Below are 18027 nucleotides of genomic sequence, written 5' to 3' on the forward strand. Positions count from 1 at the left end.
AGGTCGGGGTTAAACAGAGCAGACAGATCCAGGAGCAAGCCGAGTCGTTAACAGGAAATGGCAAGTCAGGATAGCAAGGGAACGAAGGTACTAGGGAGCCAGAGATCAACCAGCACCTGAGAGTAGTGCAGGGCTTCCTTATAAAGGCCGTTTGGCACCAAATTTGAGCTGAAGTAAACTTCTATGGCCATGCAAGGTACTGGCAGGGGTACCAGGTCTCCTAACACCTCTGCTGAGGACAGAGCCCTGACAACTGGAGTGGAAGTACATGACAGTAGGATGTGTCCCTTGTGCTGATGCTTCTTCTTTTAGTTGAAGACCTCCTCTGTCCATGAGTCCTCATTTCTGTACTCTTTCAGTGCAGTGGGGGTTGATACAACTAAGATGTTGCCAAACGTTCTCATCAAGGGAGCCTGACTTGGCCCTCAAAAACTGAGGTCCACACATCCAACACTTGGTAAGTATATGTTGCAAATTAACTACTATAAGTAACTCCAATGCTCTGTGTTCTGTTTTCAGGATCTTGCTTGGCTGCTCCACTGGGCAAGGAGTTTGTCACGGCCTTCATGCAGAACTATCAGCTCTCCTACAGCAAAGCCAACTTCCAGTTGTTCATTACCGCCTATTCCTCCCCCACTATTGTAACCGTATGGATGAACAAATCCAGTTTCAAAGAAGTCCTGACGGTTTACCAAGGAACCACGGCCACGGTCCAAGTCCCAGCCAGTGCCGAGTTGCCTGGAGTCAGTATGTCATGCAATGTTATCGGCATCAAGTCTGATAAAGATATCTCAGTCCTGGCCATGAATTACAAGCTCCAGAGCGCTGACACCACCATTGTGTACCCTGTGCAATCTCTCGGCACGGACTACTATGCGGTGACACCCTTGGACGGGCCTAGTGATGGATATAAGCAACTTTCTGTGATCAGCAACCAGGAATCCACCAGTGTTGATATCTACCTCAAAGGAGGTGTCACCTATCAAGAGAGGCGCTACCCAGCTGGCAGCAAGCTCAGTGTCGTTCTAGAACCTTATAGTGTCCTCCAGCTTCTTAGTAGTGAAAACCTGTCTGGAACCAGAATTGTGTCTCAGAAACCTGTTGCAGTTTTGAGCGGACATACGTGCACCTGGAAGAACACAAAGTGCAACCATGTCTATGAACAGCTCATGCCGGTACCTTGCTGGGGTTCCAGCTTCATTATACCTCCAATAGCTCTCCAGACCAAGAGTGATATTGTGTTTGTGGTGGCTTCCTCTGACAACACAAAGATCGACTACCAAGTAGAGTCAGCAAAATCAAGCCAAAACCTGAATGCTGGGCAGGTAGTTCAGTTAGAAGTGCCAGTCAACAAAGCTATCTACCTTACCTCGAGCGCTGGGATTCAAGTTATTTATTTTTGCACTGGCTGGCAAGATAGGTTCCTAAACCAGAATGATCCCCTCCTAATGAATATCCCACCAATCAGTGCTTATTGCTCTTCCTACTACATCTACGGTCAACAAGAGTTTGATAACTACGGCACCATAGTGGCCAAGACTGCGGACATCTTTAGAGTGACCGTCAACAAAAGCCCTGCTCAAACCCTGAGTTGGTTCAACATCCCTGGCACAGACTATTCATGGGCAATGCAAAGCTTAGGCAAAGGTTACAGCTTCCAACTCACCGAGAACTCGTCGCCATTCATGCTGTTTTCCATCGGCTTTACGAAGATGAATGCTTATGGCTCCCCAGCAATCTGCACAAGTGGTGAGTTTCAGATTGCTTCCCGTAAAACCAGTCATGATGCTTCATGCGATGGTATCAAATTCCAAAGAGAAATCACAACGAATTTGTCAGGCTTAAAATACAATATTCGTTAAGGGTGATTTCACACATGTGGTCAATGTGTGCTCGGTTTTCGTAAGGGTTGGCCACGGGGGTGCGTTTTCTGAAGGTGCAGCACGTGAGAATTTTGGTGTGTTTTCGGAAAGCATATCAAAACCCCAAGTCTGATAAAAGCCTACTGGAAAGTGCTGGTAACCCGTACAAAAACAAGTCCATTGCGTTGCACCCATGCTGTGGGGAAACTGCATCTGAGCAGCTTCCCTCCTTCCCGCTCAGCCCTGGAGTGCCTTTAACAGGATCTATGTGCCGGGGGGAAGGTGGGAAGGACTGGCCGATCCCACGACCACTTTGATTGGTGGTCACTTGATCAGGAGCTGGTCTATGTGCAAAGGGAGATCACACAAACACTTATAGGTATAACATTTGATTAACCTCTTCACACCGGCTGTACACAAATGTGCGGCCTCCCGGCGTCTGGGCCTAGACGCCAAGCGGCCGCACCTTTGCGTGCAATTAAGAAAAACATATGTGCTTAGAGCGCTCCCAGCATACATGTCCGGTACTCACGGAAAGGTCCCGATCTCCTCTTTTATTCGGAAACTTTCCCGATCACGGCGGTCACATGACCCTAAAATCCCGCCCGCCTCCCGGCTTCTGAAACCCTTAAAGGGCCAGGAGGTGCCGGCGCCAAGGGGTGAAACAATGTCAGATACAGAGAACAATGTAGAAAATGTAACAAGAATACTTAGCTATAGATGCCTTTTTCCCACGGAGTCCCCCGTCTTTGCGGCGTGGCACAGTTGATCAAAACCAGGCACATGCATTTAAGTGGCCCTGGGACAGAACTCCCCATTACAAATTTTGGCCGTGGAAAATACAGGACTAGTGGGTAGCATTAGGCCAATGGTAGCAGTATTGCCTTTTAAGGAAGATAGCACATTCCTGACATTCCTTTGGTATGAAGTCAACTAAGATAACCATGCTTAGGATTCATTCTTAGATATTGTGAGCCAATATTAATAAGGAAATTGAAATTTCCCCATCAGTCCTGCTGGCGCTTGGACCAAAAGCTTGGTCAGTGTGCTGGGAGAGTGCTCTCAGCACAGAAAGCTCTACCTCCCATATATTCACATGTGCGGCATATAGGCATTAAAGCCCAATCTCTTTGCCACTGCACATATGCGTTATGTTGGTGTCAAGAGGTTAAGATAAAGGGTTAAAACCTTATCTGGTTTATAACGGAACCGGACCCCAACTGAACTTGGGTATTTCCATTAGACTCCCGCTTCCCTGTCCGAACACCGACCACAGACACCACAGCTGACCATACAAGACTAGACGACACCAGTCTTGAAGTAAAACCAGGAAATAGACTACTTTATTTTAACACAGATACAAGATATATACATTCAAGGGAACAACCCCCCTCCCTGCATAATGACACAGGGCAGGGCAATCCACATCCAGTAACAAGAGACACACCAGCAGACAGTCCCATCAGGAGAGAGGGCTGCTGGAAACACCCCCCACCAAGCCAATACACACAAACACATACATCCCATAATAGTTTTCTCCCAAGCAAGACACACAATAGAACAATGGGATGCAACCACATGGCACCAAACAATCAACAACCCCCCACCCCAATATTAGGACAGATCACCCTGTACCCCTAACAGGCACAGGGTGATTTATACATAAGAGGGATATGGGGAGCTGAGACAGGGGTCTCCCCACCTCTCCAAAGTGAGCTGTGTTCCATGGGCCCCCCACCCAAAGTGACTCCCATCACATGGTTAAATTTTGCTTCCTTTTTCCTACTGGAGAAATTTTTCTTCATTTCCTGATGCAACAGGAAGTAAGAGGAAATCTCTTCAAAGAGAATCAAATTCCGATCCTGGAGGGTTTTTGTCATAGAAATAGGTGTCCCCGCTGGAGTGTTTTCCCACATCTGTTGCTCTGATGACAACTCAGAATTTTTGTATTTCCCTTTACTTTTTTAGTCCCTTCACTTCCTATCCTGATGATGCAACAGAAAATGAGCCGAAAACTTTCCAAACTGTATGGACATTCCATCATGGAGAGTTGGGATGGGAACATGTGTCCATACTGTAGGATTTTCCCTCATCTCTTACTCGGATGATATATCAAAATGTCTTTTTTACTGATGGTGGGTCACTTCTCAGGCAAACAGAAGACCAACAGGAGATGTAGAGGCAGTGATGTCTTTCCCCAGCATGATTTTCCAGAGTTAATATCTTCTGGTTCTGGTTTTTTATTTGGCTATGACTGCCTTTGACTTTCCTCACCTGCTGTCCTTGCAACACCTGTTGAAGAAATGGGGTGGCTTCAGGTGTCACCAGGACAGAAAAGCATAGGCAGCAATAAAAAAAAATAAAAGATCCTAACCAGGGGCAGACTGACAACTCATGGGGCCCCCGGGCAATAGGGGATCATGGGACCCCTGTGTCCTTGCCCAAACTCAAAAAAGCCTATGAAAAAGGTACCAGGGGCATCTCATAGGGCCCCCTACTGACCCCGGGCCCTCGGGCAGTGCTCGAGTTTCTAAATGGTCAGTCCGCCCCTGCCCCTAACACTTCCCCAATCTATCTAAAAAAAAAATTGGCAAGGTAATTTCTTGAAGATAATAATTGGTAATTACATGACTATTGACAAAAGTTAATATCTTTGATCCGTTTTTTTTTTGGCTAAGGCTGCCTTTGACTTTCCTCATCTCCTGTCCTTGCAACACCCGTTCAGGAAATGGGGTGGCTTCAGGTGTCACCAGGACAGAAAGTCATAGGCAGCAATAAAAAAAAATAAAAGGCCCTAACACTTCCCCAATCTATCAAAAACAATTTTGGAAAGGTCATTTCTTGAAGATAATAATTGGTAATTACATGACAATTGACAAGAGTTAATATCTTTGTTCTGTTTTTTTTGGGTATGACTGCCTTTGACTTTCCTCACCTCCTGTCCTTGCAACACTTGTTCAAGAAATGGGGTGGCTTCAGGTGTCACCAGGACAGAAAGTCATAGGCAGCACTAAAAACAATATCAGGCCCTAACACTTCCCTAATCTAGCAAAAACAATTTCGGAAAGGTCATTTTCAGAGTTAATATCTTCTGGTTCTGGTTTTTTTTGGCTATGACTGCCTTTGACTTTCCTCAACTCCTGTCCTTGCAACACCCGTTCAAGAAATGGGGTGGCTTCAGGTGTCACCAGGACAGAAAGTCATCGGCAGAAATTAAAACAATATCAGGCCCCTAACACTTCCCTAATCTATCTAAAATAAAATTTGTCAAGGTAATTTCTTGAAGATAATAATTGGTAATTACATGACAATTGACAAGAGTTAATATCTTTGTTCCGTTTTTTTTTGGCTATGACTGTCTTTGACTTTCCTCACCTCCTGTCCTTGCAACACCCGTTCAGGAAATGGGGTGGCTTCAGGTGTCACCAGGACAGAAAGTCATTGGCAGAAATAAAAACAATATCAGGCCCTAACACTTCCCCAATCTATCAAAAACAATTTGGGGAAGGTCATTTCTTGAAGGTATTAATTGGTAATTACATGACAATTGACAAGAGTTCATATCTTTGTTCTGGTTTTTTTTTGGCCATGACTGCCTTTGACTTTCCTCACCTCCTGTCCTTGCAACACCCGTTCAAGAAATGGGGTGGTTTCAGGTGTCACCAGGACAGAAAGTCATCGGCAGAAATAAAAACAATATCAGGCCCTAACACTTCCCTAATCTATCAAAAACTATTTCAGAAAGGTCATTTCTTGAAGATAATAATTGGTAAGTACATGACAATTGACAAGATGATTGAAAAAAATATCTGAAACCTCAATTTTCTTCTGAATTGCAAAGTTAACTGGTCTAGACAAACGGGCAACAATTTTTTTAACGTGTCACTTTATATCTTATCATATTATCACTCATTATTATCGGTTTGATCTCTATAAAGGTTACGTAGAGTCAACTCCAACTTGCAGCACCGTAAAATGCAGAGCTAAGGAAAAATGCCAAATGGTCAACGGGAAGCCAGTATGCACCCCAGATTCAGAAGCCTTCTGCCATGCCGTTGGTGACCCCCATTATCGCACCTTTGATGGACACTTCTTCGACTTCCAAGGAACCTGCACTTACACCATCGCCAAGACCTGCAATGGCGACAGCAGCCTTCCAACGTTCAACATCGAAGCCAAGAATGAAAACCGAGGCAACACTCGCGTTGCCTATGTCAGTTACGTCAACATACAGGTGTATGAGCAGGCCATATCTATAGTGAGATATGAAAATGGGTTTGTGAGGGTAAGTTGAAGCTTGATTGACTTGGAAAGTTGGGTACATCTAACTTTCAGCGCGACGTTTAGACGGCATCTCCCTTATTTCTCATTTCACTTATCTTTAGGTGAATAATCAACGTCAACGTTTGCCCATCAGTCTGAATGAAGGAAAAGTCAAGCTCTACCAGTCAGGGAGCTCAGTCGTTGTCGAAACCGACTTTTCCTTGAGGGTATACTACGACTGGAAAGCTATACTGAAAGTGTACGTCTCCAGTAGCTTCTTCGGAAGCGTCTGCGGCATGTGCGGAAACTACAACGGGAACCCTTCAGACGATCTGGTGACACCAGACGGTGTTAAAGTAACTAAACTAGCTGATTTCGGAAAGAGCTGGAAAGTGGAGGATGGGGACAGATTCTGCTGGCACAACTGCAATGGGGAATGCAAGACCTGCCCTCTCGAAACTCAACAAACCTATTCAGGGGAACAAAGCTGCGGCCTGCTCTCTAAAGTTCTTAACGGTCCCTTCCTTAAATGCAACTCGGTCATAGATCCAAAACCATATATAGATAACTGTGTGTATGATCTGTGCATGAATGCTGGTTCCAAGCAGATCCTGTGCCAAAGTCTGACGACCTATGCAGAAGCTTGCCAGAGAGGAAAGGTCGAAATCGGAGAGTGGAGAACCCTGGCTGGTTGCCGTAAGTAAAAGCAATTTTGGCAAAGTCCTTTTTTTTTTGCAGACCAACGACCCCTCTTGTGCACAATACAGGCTGAAGCAGAATAGTTTTGTTCAACTAGTCTTTTTATTTCTAAATGTATTTATTATTTATTTCAGGTACTTATATAGAGCCATCAATTTACGCCGCGCTTTACATATACTTTGTACATTCACATCAGTCCCTAACCCTCAAGGGGCGTACAATCTAAGGTCCCTAACCCTCAAGGGGCGTACAATCTAAGGTCCCTAACCCTCAAGGAGTGTACAATCTAAGGTCCCTAACCCTCAAGGGGCGTACAGTCTAAGGTCCCTAACCCTCAAGGGGCATGCAATCTAAGGTCCCTAACCCTCAAGGGGTGTACAATCTAAGGTCCCTAACCCTCAAGGGGCGTACAATCTAAGGTCCCTAACCCTCAAGGGGCGTACAATCTAAGGTCCCTAACCCTCAAGGGGCGTACAATCTAAGGTCCCTAACCCTCAAGGGGCGTACAATCTAAGGTCCCTAACCCTCAAGGGGCGTACAATCTAAGATCCCTAACTCCCATTCATACATACACATACTAGGGCCAATTTAGACAGGAGCCAATTCACCTACCAGCATGTCTTTGGAATGTGGGAGGAAACCGGAGTACCCGGAGGAAACCCACGCAGGCACAGGGAGAACATGCAAACTCCAGGCAGGTGGTGCCGTGGTTTGGATTTGAACCAACGACCCTGGTGCTGCCAGGGGGAAGTGCTAACCATTTAGCCACTGTGCTGCCTGAAAATCAATTAATTTTATTGATTAACCCCATATGATTTTTTTTGTATTTTTTTGAGACAGATAAAACTTTATTTTGTTGGTATTTATTCACCGCTGGGATTTGTAATTTTTTTGCTATGTAAATGAAAAAGTCCAAACATATTTCTAAATACTAAAAAATCAATTAATTTTATTGATTAACCACTTCAAGTCCGGACACTTGTTCAGAGGTGACGCTTTACTTGGTTTTATCTGACCCTTGGGGCACTTTTTCTCCCACTGACACCAACAATGTGGCACTATTTCTCCCACTGACACCAACAATGTGGCACTATTCCTCCTAATGACACCAATGTTGGGGCACTGTTCCTCCCACTGACACCAATGATAAGGCACTATTACTCCCACTGACACCAATGATGGGGCACTTTTTCTCCCACTGACACCAACAATGTGGCACTATTTCTCCCACTGACACCAACAATGTGGCACTATTCCTCCCAATGACACCAATGTTGGGGCACTGTTCCTCCCACTGACACCAATGATAAGGCACTATTACTCCCACTGACACCAAGGATGGGGCACTGTTCCTCCCACTGACACCAATGATGGGGCGCTATTCCTCCCACTGATACCAATGACGGGGCACTATTCCTCCCACGGACACCAATGATGGGGCACAGTTCCTCCCACTGATACCAATGATGGGGCACTATTCCTCCCACTGACACCAATGATGGGGCACTATTCCTCCCACTGATACCAATGAGGAGGCACTATTCCTCCCACTGACACCAGTGATGGGGCACTATTCCTCCCACTGACACCAATGATGGGACACTATTCCTCCCACTGACACCGATGATGGGGCACTGTTCCTCCCACTGACACCAGTGATGGGGCACTATTCCTCCCACTGACACCGATGATGGGACACTATTCCTCCCACTGACACCGATGATGGGGCACTGTTCCTCCCACTGACACCAATGATGGGACACTATTCCCCCCACTGACACTAAGGATGGGGCACTATTCCTCCTACTGACACCAATGATGGGGCACTATTCCTCCCACTGACACCAATGATGGGGCACTGTTCCTCCCACTGACACCAATGATGGGGCACTGTTCCTCCCACTGACACCAATGATGGGGCACTATTCTTCCCGCTGACTGCAACATTGGGGCACAATTCCTTCCACTGACACTACTGATGTAGGGCACCATTTCTCTCACCGATACCAAGGATGGGGTATTATTCTTCCCACTAACATCAAGGATGGTTTACTGTTCCTCCCACTGACACCAAGGTTGGGGCACCATTCCTCTCACCGATAGCAATGACTGGGCACTATTCTTCCCACTTAGACCAATGATGGGGCACGGTTCCCCCCACTGACACCAATGATGGGGCACTGTTCCTCCCACTGACACCAATGATGGGGCACTGTTCCTCCCACTGACACCAATGACGGGGCACTACTCCCTTCCCAATTCAATACATTGTAAACTCCCACTGCCACATTCCGACCCCTCGAAATTCTGCAGGACGGTAAACTGGCCCCTTGTTTAGAAAGTTTGGAGATGCCTGATTTAAAATATCTCCCCCAATACATAAAGCAATGTAGGGGTGGAATTAATGACGTGAGTATATATTAATCAATCCAATGTTCCCCCCACAGCCATGCAATGTCCTGCAAACAGCGAATACAAACTATGCTCCAAGGCGTGCCCGGCCACATGTAACGATGACGCCACTCCATCCGTGTGTACTGATTCCTGTGTGGAATCTTGCCAGTGTAAGGAGGGCTACTTGCTCGACGAAGGGAAGTGCGTCTCCAAAGCCAAGTGTGGTTGTGTCTACCAAGGAAAGCTGTACGCTCCCAACGAGAAATTCTGGGGGGACAAAAAGTGCGAGCAGCAGTGCACCTGCAACCCCGCCACCGTGAAAGTCGAGTGCAAAGCCACCCGCTGCAAGCCTTCCGAGAGCTGTTCAGTGGTGAACGGCATCCAGAATTGCTACCCTCTCTCGTACGGCACTTGCTCCGCCTCTGGAGACCCCCACTACACCAGCTTTGACGGATTGAGGTTCAACTTCCAGGGCACATGCATCTACCAGTTTGCAGGACTTTGCAAGCAGTCGGAGGATTTGGTGGATTTCCAGGTCAACGTTGGGAATGAATTCCGGGGCAGCAAAGTCGTGTCCTTTACCTCCATGGTGCAAGTCAAGTTGTGCGATTTTGATATTTCCATCCAAAGACGGTACAAGAACAAGATTATGGTGAGCCTTCAGATTTATACATTTCTAGAGCAGGGTTTCATAGCCCCCAATGAATTTCCCAAGAGGTCCGACTAACCACTTCTCCAGACTGTCCAAATCATCAACATCAAAAGAAATGCCTTTGTGGAGCAAGTAGTGTATCGGTAACCTCAGTACAGCAGAGTAGAAACATAAGGTGTGCATAACCTTGAGTCCAATAAACCAGTCTTTATCAGAGTGGCTGACTGTAGTAAGATTCCTTTTTGCAAGATGCAGCTCCTCAAGAAACATGGAAGAAATCTATGAATCAAGGCCTAAAAACACACACAGCAGAGGGCACCATCTAAGTGTAGCAATAAAACATTTCTTGCACGATCAAGGCAAATTGGCAACTCTCATGAAGTAAGTTTGTGAAGGCATGTAGAACCCACACGGAAGAAAAAATATATTTTAAATATATTTTAAAAATATTCTTCCCAAATATATTGCCATATATTTGAAATACTGACCCCTGACCATCATACCAGTAGGAGGTTGTTGGATATTTCTGCCAAAACCATGGACACTTATATGGAGTTGCCTCCTTCGTGGTTTGAATAGCTTCCACTCTTTGAATATACTCTATGGTCAAGGGCTCAAAGAACCCCTGACCATCATACCAATAGGAGGTTATTGGACATGTCTTCCAAAACCATGGACACTTATATGGAGTTGCCTCCTTTGTGGTTTGAATAGCCTCCACTCTTTGAATATACTCTATGGTCAAAGGCTCAAAGAACCCCTGACCATCATAATGATAGGAGGTTATTGGACATGTCTTCCAAAACCATGGCCACTTATATGGAGTTGCCTCCTTTGTGGTTTGAATAGCCTCCACTCTTCGAATATACTCTATGGTCAAAGGCTCAAAGAACCCCTGACCATCATAATGATATGAGATTATTGGATATTTCTTCCAAAACCATGGCCACTTATATGGAGTTGCCCCCTTTGTGGTTTGAAGATCCCCCACTCTTTGAATATACCCTATGGTCAAAGGCTCAAAGAACCCCTGACCATCATATTGATATGAGATTATTGGATACTTCTTCCAAAACCATGGCCATGTATATGGAGTTGCCTCCTTTGTGGTTTGAATAGCCTCCACTCTTCGAATATACTCTATGGTCAAAGGCTCAAAGAACCCCTGACCATCATACTGATATAAGATTGATGGATATTTCTTCCAAAACCATGACCACTTATATGGAGTTGCCTCCTTTGTGGTTTGAATAGCCTCCACTCTTCAAATATACCCTATGGTCAAAGGCTCAAAGAACCCCTGACCATCATATTGATATGAGATTATTGGATATTTCTTCCAAAACCATGGCCACTTATATGGAGTTGCCCCCTTTGTGGTTTGAAGAGCTTTTGTGGCCATTGGTAAGGTCAGGTACCAAGGTTAGTTGAGAAGACCTGACTCAGTTGGCATTCTATTTCATCCCAGTGGTGTCCGTTAAGGTTGAGGTCAGGGCTCCGTACAGTGCTGTTAAACTGACAGCACTGTGCAAAATAATAGGACCCCGACTGGCTGGTTTCCAGGAGGATGATCTGAAGACAGGATTGAGGACTTCTCCATTGGGCTGTGTATTCAGTTTTGGTTGTATGTTTAATTTTTTTTTTTTAAATGTAATCAATGGCCTTGAATAGATGGATCATTTTGTATCTGCTAGGCTTTCAGCTTAACCTAAAATAGTCTCTATGTTTTCTCTAACGGACAATTATTGCGATCTATCAGTTTTATACAGTTCACTGTTACTTTTCTACAGGTTAACGGAATTTTAACCAACCTGCCGTTCATTGTTGACAACGGCAAGCTCTCTGTCTACAAACAAGGCTCTTCTGCTGTCGTCCAAACCAGCTTTGGTATCCGTGTGTCCTACAACTGGGAAACCTCTGTCTATGTCACTGTTCCAAGCAGTTATGCCGGAGCTGTGTGTGGTCTTTGCGGTAACTTTGACGGCAAGAGGGACAATGACCTGACAATGAAAAACAACCAACTGGCCACCAAGCCACTCAACTTCGGAAATAGCTGGAAGGTGCAGAATGTCCCAGGTTGCTATGAGGAGGACAAAGGTCAATGTAGCAAGTTAGCCCAAATGGAACTGTTCCATACTAACAACAAGCAGGGATGCGGAATACTCAAAGATAAGAGCGGGCCTTTCCGTGAATGTCATGCCAAGATTGACCCAGTTGGCGACTACAACAGCTGTGTGTATGACGCTTGCTTCTATGAAAACAAACCAGATGTCATTTGCAAAATTATTGCCAGCTATGTAAAACAGTGCCAAGAGGCTGGAATCACCATCTATCCATGGAGAACAAGCACATTCTGCAGTAAGTTGACCTCTAAGTGTTCTGAAAGCTGGATATAAATTTTATATTTAGTGCTTATTAATTATATATCTCCTTCCAGTTCATTGAAACTTCAAGAGTTGAAAGGAAAATGTAATCATATGTAACTTTCCTGTTATCCTCCTTTTGGTCCTAAAGATGGCTAAATATGCAAAGATTGGTTGGCCAATCCGATGTTGAAGTCCTTATCTGTAGAGCCCAATGACAGACATTTTTTTTTGGATGGTGCAACTGCTCTAAATTAAATCACCAAACTCTAACTATACTGGAAACCTTACTTGTGAGTGTAATTGCTGTATAAACATACACAACAGACACAGCCCATCTTCATAGTTCCTCGACTGCTATAGATCCCTTCATAGTTCCTCAACTGCTATAGACCCCTCATAGTTCCTCAACTGCTATAGACCCCTCATAGTCCCTCAACTGCTATAGACCCTTCAGAGTTCCTCAACTGCTATAGACCCCTCATAGTTCCTCAACTGCTATAGACCCCTCATAGTTCCTCAACTGCTATAGACCCCTCATAGTTCCTCAACTGCTATAGACCCTTCATAGTTCCTCAACTGCTATAGACCCTTCATAGTTACTTAACTGCTATAGACCCTTCATAGTTCCTCAACTGCTATAGACCCTTCATAGTTCCTCCACTGATATAGACCCTTCATAGTTCCTCAACTGCTTTAGACACCTCATAGTTCCTTAACTGCTGTAGACCCTTAATAGTTCCTCAAAGATGTAGACCCTTCATAGTTACTCAACTGCTATAGACCCTTCATAGTTCCTCAACTGCCGTAGACCCTTCATAGTTCCTCAACTGCTATAGACCCCTCATAGTTCCTCAACTGCTATAGACCCTTCATAGTTCCTCAACTGCTATAGACCCCTCATAGTTCCTCAACTGCTATAGACCCTTTATAGTTCCTCAACAGCTATAGACCCTTCATAGTTACTTAACTGCTATAGACCCTTCATAGTTCCTCAACTGATATAGACCCTTCATAGTTCCTCAACTGCTATAGACCCCTCATAGTTCCTCAACTGCTATAGACCCCTCATAGTTCCTCAACTGCTATAGACCCTTCATAGTTCCTCAACTGCTATAGACCCTTCATAGTTCCTCAACTGCTATAGACCCTTCATAGTTCCTCCACTGATATAGACCCTTCATAGTTCCTCAACTGCTTTAGACACCTCATAGTTCCTTAACTGCTGTAGACCCTTAATAGTTCCTCAAAGATGTAGACCCTTCATAGTTACTCAACTGCTATAGACCCTTCATAGTTACTCAACTGCCGTAGACCCTTCATAGTTCCTCAACTGCTATAGACCCCTCATAGTTCCTCAACTGCTATAGACCCTTCATAGTTCCTCAACTGCTATAGACCCCTCATAGTTCCTCAACTGCTATAGACCCTTTATAGTTCCTCAACAGCTATAGACCCTTCATAGTTACTTAACTGCTATAGACCCTTCATAGTTCCTCAACTGCTATAGACCCTTCATAGTTCCTCAACTGATATAGACCCTTCATAGTTCCTCAACTGCTTTAGACACCTCATAGTTCCTCAACTGCTGTAGACCCTTCATAGTTCCTCAAAGATGTAGACCCTTCATAGTTCCTCAACTGCTATAGACCCTTCATAGTTCCTCAACTGCTGTAGACCCTTCATAGTTCCTCAACTGCTATAGACCCCTCATAGTTCCTCAACTGCTATAGACCCTTCATAGTTCCTCAACTGCTTTAGACCCCTCATAGTTCCTCAACTGCTATAGACCCTTCATAGTTCCTCAACTGCTATAGACCCCTCATAGTCCCTCAACTGCTATAGACCCTTCAAAGTTCCTCAACTGCTATAGACCCTTCATAGTTCATGCTGCCATGGACCCTTTTACAAAATCATTTTAACCTCTCAACTAATTTGATAGCTTGGCCTCTTTGAATTCAATCTGAATATTTGGAGATGGCATATATGTAACATTATATATGCATGTAGAAAATTCTGAGCAATCCAGTTTTTCACCACCACTGATTTTTGATGGGATGGGATGTCCAGCCATCTCTTACAGATTTGATAGTCAGATGTCCACAAACATCTGGCTATAGACTAGTAACATATATACCTACAGTATACCTAACCATTTTTGTCACTTTTGTTCATCCTAGGTGCAACTTGTCCAAAGAACAGCCACTATGAAGTCTGCCCATCAGGGTGCGCTCCAACTTGTCTTTCTCTCTCCCCTCCATTGGGATGCAACCCTGTATGTTCTGAAGGATGCCAGTGTAACGATGACTTTATCCTTAGCGGAGGAGACTGCGTTCCCATTTCCAAGTGCGGTTGCAACTACAACGATAAATACTACAAGATGGGCGAAGTATTTTTCCCCAGCGGCCTCTGCAACCAAAAATGCGTATGCACAGAGAGCGGAGCTGTAGAGTGCAGTACTTTCACTTGCGGTCCCAACGAAGAGTGCAAAGTGGTCGACGGAGTCCAGAAATGCCAGCCGGTAGGCTCGGCGCAGTGCTCCGCAGCTGGCGACCCCCACTACATGTCACTTGATGGCCGGGCATTCGACTTCCAAGGCACTTGTACCTACACCTTGTCCAAGACCGTGACAAACAATGCCAATCTGGTACCCTTCGCCATCAATGTGAAAAATGAGAAATGGGGCAACGGGCTCGTGGCCGTTACTAAACTTGTGTCTTTTGACGTCTATGGGTATAATATCATGCTCACGTATCAAGTTCAAGGGCGAGTTTTGGTAAGTGACGGTAATAATATTCGTGCATGCAATAGTTGTCTAAACGGTATCAACAGTTACAGTCTGTTTATTACAGTCCGTCCAATAAGTGGATTGTGTTCTAAAGCCTTAGTTTGACATTCAACTCATGTCAAGTCGCAACTCATGTGAAGACCAGGGGCGGACTGACCATTTGGAAACTTGGGCACTGCCCGAGGGCCCGGGGTCAGTAAATGGCCCATGAGATGCCAATGGTACCTTTTTCATAGGCTTTTTTGAGTTTGGGCAAGGACACAGGGGCCCCATGATCCCCTATTGCTCAGGGGCCCCATGAGTTGTCAGTCCGCCCCTGGTCAAGACGCAATGACAACTCATGACATGAGTTGACATTGCTGCTCAAAAAAATTGCTTGCACCTAGGGGCAGATGAGTTGCTGGCTCAGTACTGGTATGGGGACTAAGCTGGTATTGCTAGAAGGGGGGTGCAGGGTAAACTAAGCCGCTTAGTAACATCTGGGTTTGGGAAAGCAGGGTGCAGCTCTGAGGAAAGGGACTCGTCCCCGAAACGCATCAGCCTCCTGACCGCACTGACAGTTGGAACACCTTGCCCGCTGTTGTGGCCATCTGTCAAAGCTTTTTATACATGCTTCGTCTGTGAGTATGTTTTTGTCTTTAATATCCTTGAATAAATCTTGGATAGTGCATTAGGTGTGTGCACCACATGTCTACTCTTTTTTTAGCGGTTGATTTCCCCCATCTGAGGAGGGCTGCACCCCTGAAGCATCATCTTTAGGTCACCTCTGTCCTGGTCCCCTTGGCTTCCCTTTGGCAATTAATTTCCTGGAGCTCTGGAGATATCCAGTTTGGGGGGAGCAGGGTGACCAGATGTCACGTACCTGATTGGAGACTGAAATGATGAGGTTGGCCTCACTTGTGTCACTAGCCTTGACCCCACTGGAGGTGGAACAGAGGGTGTCTAGGGACCAGGGGGACAAGAGCGCCAGTGGTTGTTGTTTGCAGCTCTTGCAGTTGGAGACTTTGGGAGACTGATGAACCTCCGATTCAGGATCAGTAGTAATATGCAGACCTGGTATGGTAGGTCGCCAGGTGTGCACCAGAACAAGGCAGGAAGCTGGGATGGGAGACAGGAGCAACGTCATAGGAATAGCCGGGGTCATCAATGGGTGGACAGCGAGGTACCATAAACAAGACAATGTCAGGAGCAGAGCCGAAGTCAGGAACCAGTATCAAGCAGGAGAGTAATCAGAGTCAGGTCAGGAACAAGCCGGGTCAGCAACAAGGGAATCACACAGGAACAAGCAGGAAAGAGGGAACAGCTGAAGACCAGTCAGCACTCAGCACAGGCAGAGGCACCTCTTAAATAGTCCGTCTGGCGCCAATCTTCACCGTGCACGTGCGTGATCGTGCATTTCTGTGTACATGCGCACGTCTATTCACCAGCCGTCTCACGGGAATTCCCTTACACCAGAGCTGCCGAGTCACTAGTAAGAGAAGGAGCAGGGGGAGCTGCAATGCTGAGTCTCTGCTAGGATGAGGAGCTGAGCTCCTGAGAGTGGCTTCAGTTCCTCTGTTGTGAATTTTGAGGATACATTGCTCCGCAGTATCTGCAGCTACAGAGGTCAGTGAGGGCTTGCAAATATTATGTAATTACTTGAATGCTTACAGGCCGGATGCTGGTTCACATTAAGCCTCCTGGCCCTTTATGGGTTTCTGATGCCGGGATGCGAGGTTTATGGTCATGTATAGTGAACTCGGTGTAGAGGTCATCAGAGGACAAGGGGGCGCTCTTTACATCTGGAGGAAAAGAAATTTAATCTCCAAACACGAAAAGGTTTCTTCACAGTAAGAGCTGTGAGAATGTGGAATAGACTCCCTCAAGAGTTGGTTGTGGCCAGCTCAGTGGATTGCTGTAGGAAAGTCCTGGATTATTTCTTGGATACACAGAATATAACTGAATATAACATTTATAGGGAAAGCTGATCCAGGGAATTGCCTCTCGGGGGATCAGGAAGGAATTTTTTCCCCTGCAGGAGCAAATTGGATCGTGCTTTGCTGGGTTTTTTTTGCCTTCCTCTGGATCAACTGTGGGTGTAGGATTATATCTTTTTTATTAATGGTTGAACTGGATGGACTTTTGTCTTTTTTCAGCCAGACTAACAATGTAACTATTACAGTGGTCATATGATCGGAAAGCTCCCGATCGCTACTTTTTGATAGGCTCCGGTAACTGTGCCAAGACCGCACAGGGCGCGTGCTCTCGGCACATGTTTGTTTACATCCGGTACACATCTATGCGGCCTGTCGACGTTGAGACCCACCCATCGAGAGGCCACATATTTGGGCACCAAGAGGTTCAGGCAATTTAAAAAAAGATTGTAGGTTGTTTTATCATTTAACATGATGGGGTTGATTTACTAAAACTGGAGAGTGCCCAGTCTGGTGCAGCTGTGCATGGGAGCCAATCAGCTTCCAAGCCAAAGCTGAACCAAAAAAGCGAACGTTAGAACCTGATTGGCTCCCATGCACAGCTCCACCAGACTGGGCACTCTCCAGTTTTAGTAAATCAACCCCAATGTGTCCATATATTTGAAAGTGAAATATATACCTTTTATAAAATTATGTCTACCCAGTGGTGTATTTAGGTTTTGTGCTGCCCCCACGGACACCGACCAACACAACCTCCCCTTCCCTGACCAAAAACATCACAGCCCCCTACCCGGGAGAGCCTTCCATTCCACCCCCCTGGTGATAGAGAGACACATCTTCACAGCTCTGGTCATCCCCAGTTACCAGAGCCAGGCTCTATATAGACCATCAAGCAGCCCACAACCTCACTCAGATCCCACCTAGTTCCCATGGTGTACATGTCCCTTCTTTCATCCCCTCTTCTGGGGGGAGGTGCCGCCCTAGGCAAGTGTCTTGTTTTAATTGTAAATACGCCCCTGTGTCTACCACTGAAAACAGATTTTAATGCGTACATCATCTCTCCTTATAGATCAACGGGGTTTACAATAACATC

The 18027-nt window shown here is 45.7% G+C and overlaps 1 protein-coding gene across 1 annotated transcript in view; it reads left to right on the forward strand.

Moving 5' to 3' along the window:
* LOC149438478 (IgGFc-binding protein-like) overlaps positions 1 to 18027 on the forward strand; it is a 63707-nt gene that overhangs the window by 16852 nt on the left and 28828 nt on the right. The window contains exons 3-9 of the mRNA XM_089659816.1: positions 520 to 1749; positions 5801 to 6147; positions 6248 to 6821; positions 9272 to 9870; positions 11661 to 12228; positions 14414 to 15009; positions 18004 to 18027. The exon at positions 18004 to 18027 is cut by the window's right edge and continues 556 nt beyond it. Coding sequence (XP_089515942.1) covers positions 520 to 1749; positions 5801 to 6147; positions 6248 to 6821; positions 9272 to 9870; positions 11661 to 12228; positions 14414 to 15009; positions 18004 to 18027 — 3938 coding nt within the window. The remainder of the gene's footprint in view (positions 1 to 519; positions 1750 to 5800; positions 6148 to 6247; positions 6822 to 9271; positions 9871 to 11660; positions 12229 to 14413; positions 15010 to 18003) is intronic.

The sequence above is a fragment of the Staurois parvus genome, unplaced genomic scaffold (assembly GCF_062004578.1).
Source record: "Staurois parvus isolate SC_StPar_1 unplaced genomic scaffold, SC_StPar_1.0 ptg001191l, whole genome shotgun sequence".
NCBI lineage: Eukaryota > Metazoa > Chordata > Amphibia > Anura > Ranidae > Staurois > Staurois parvus.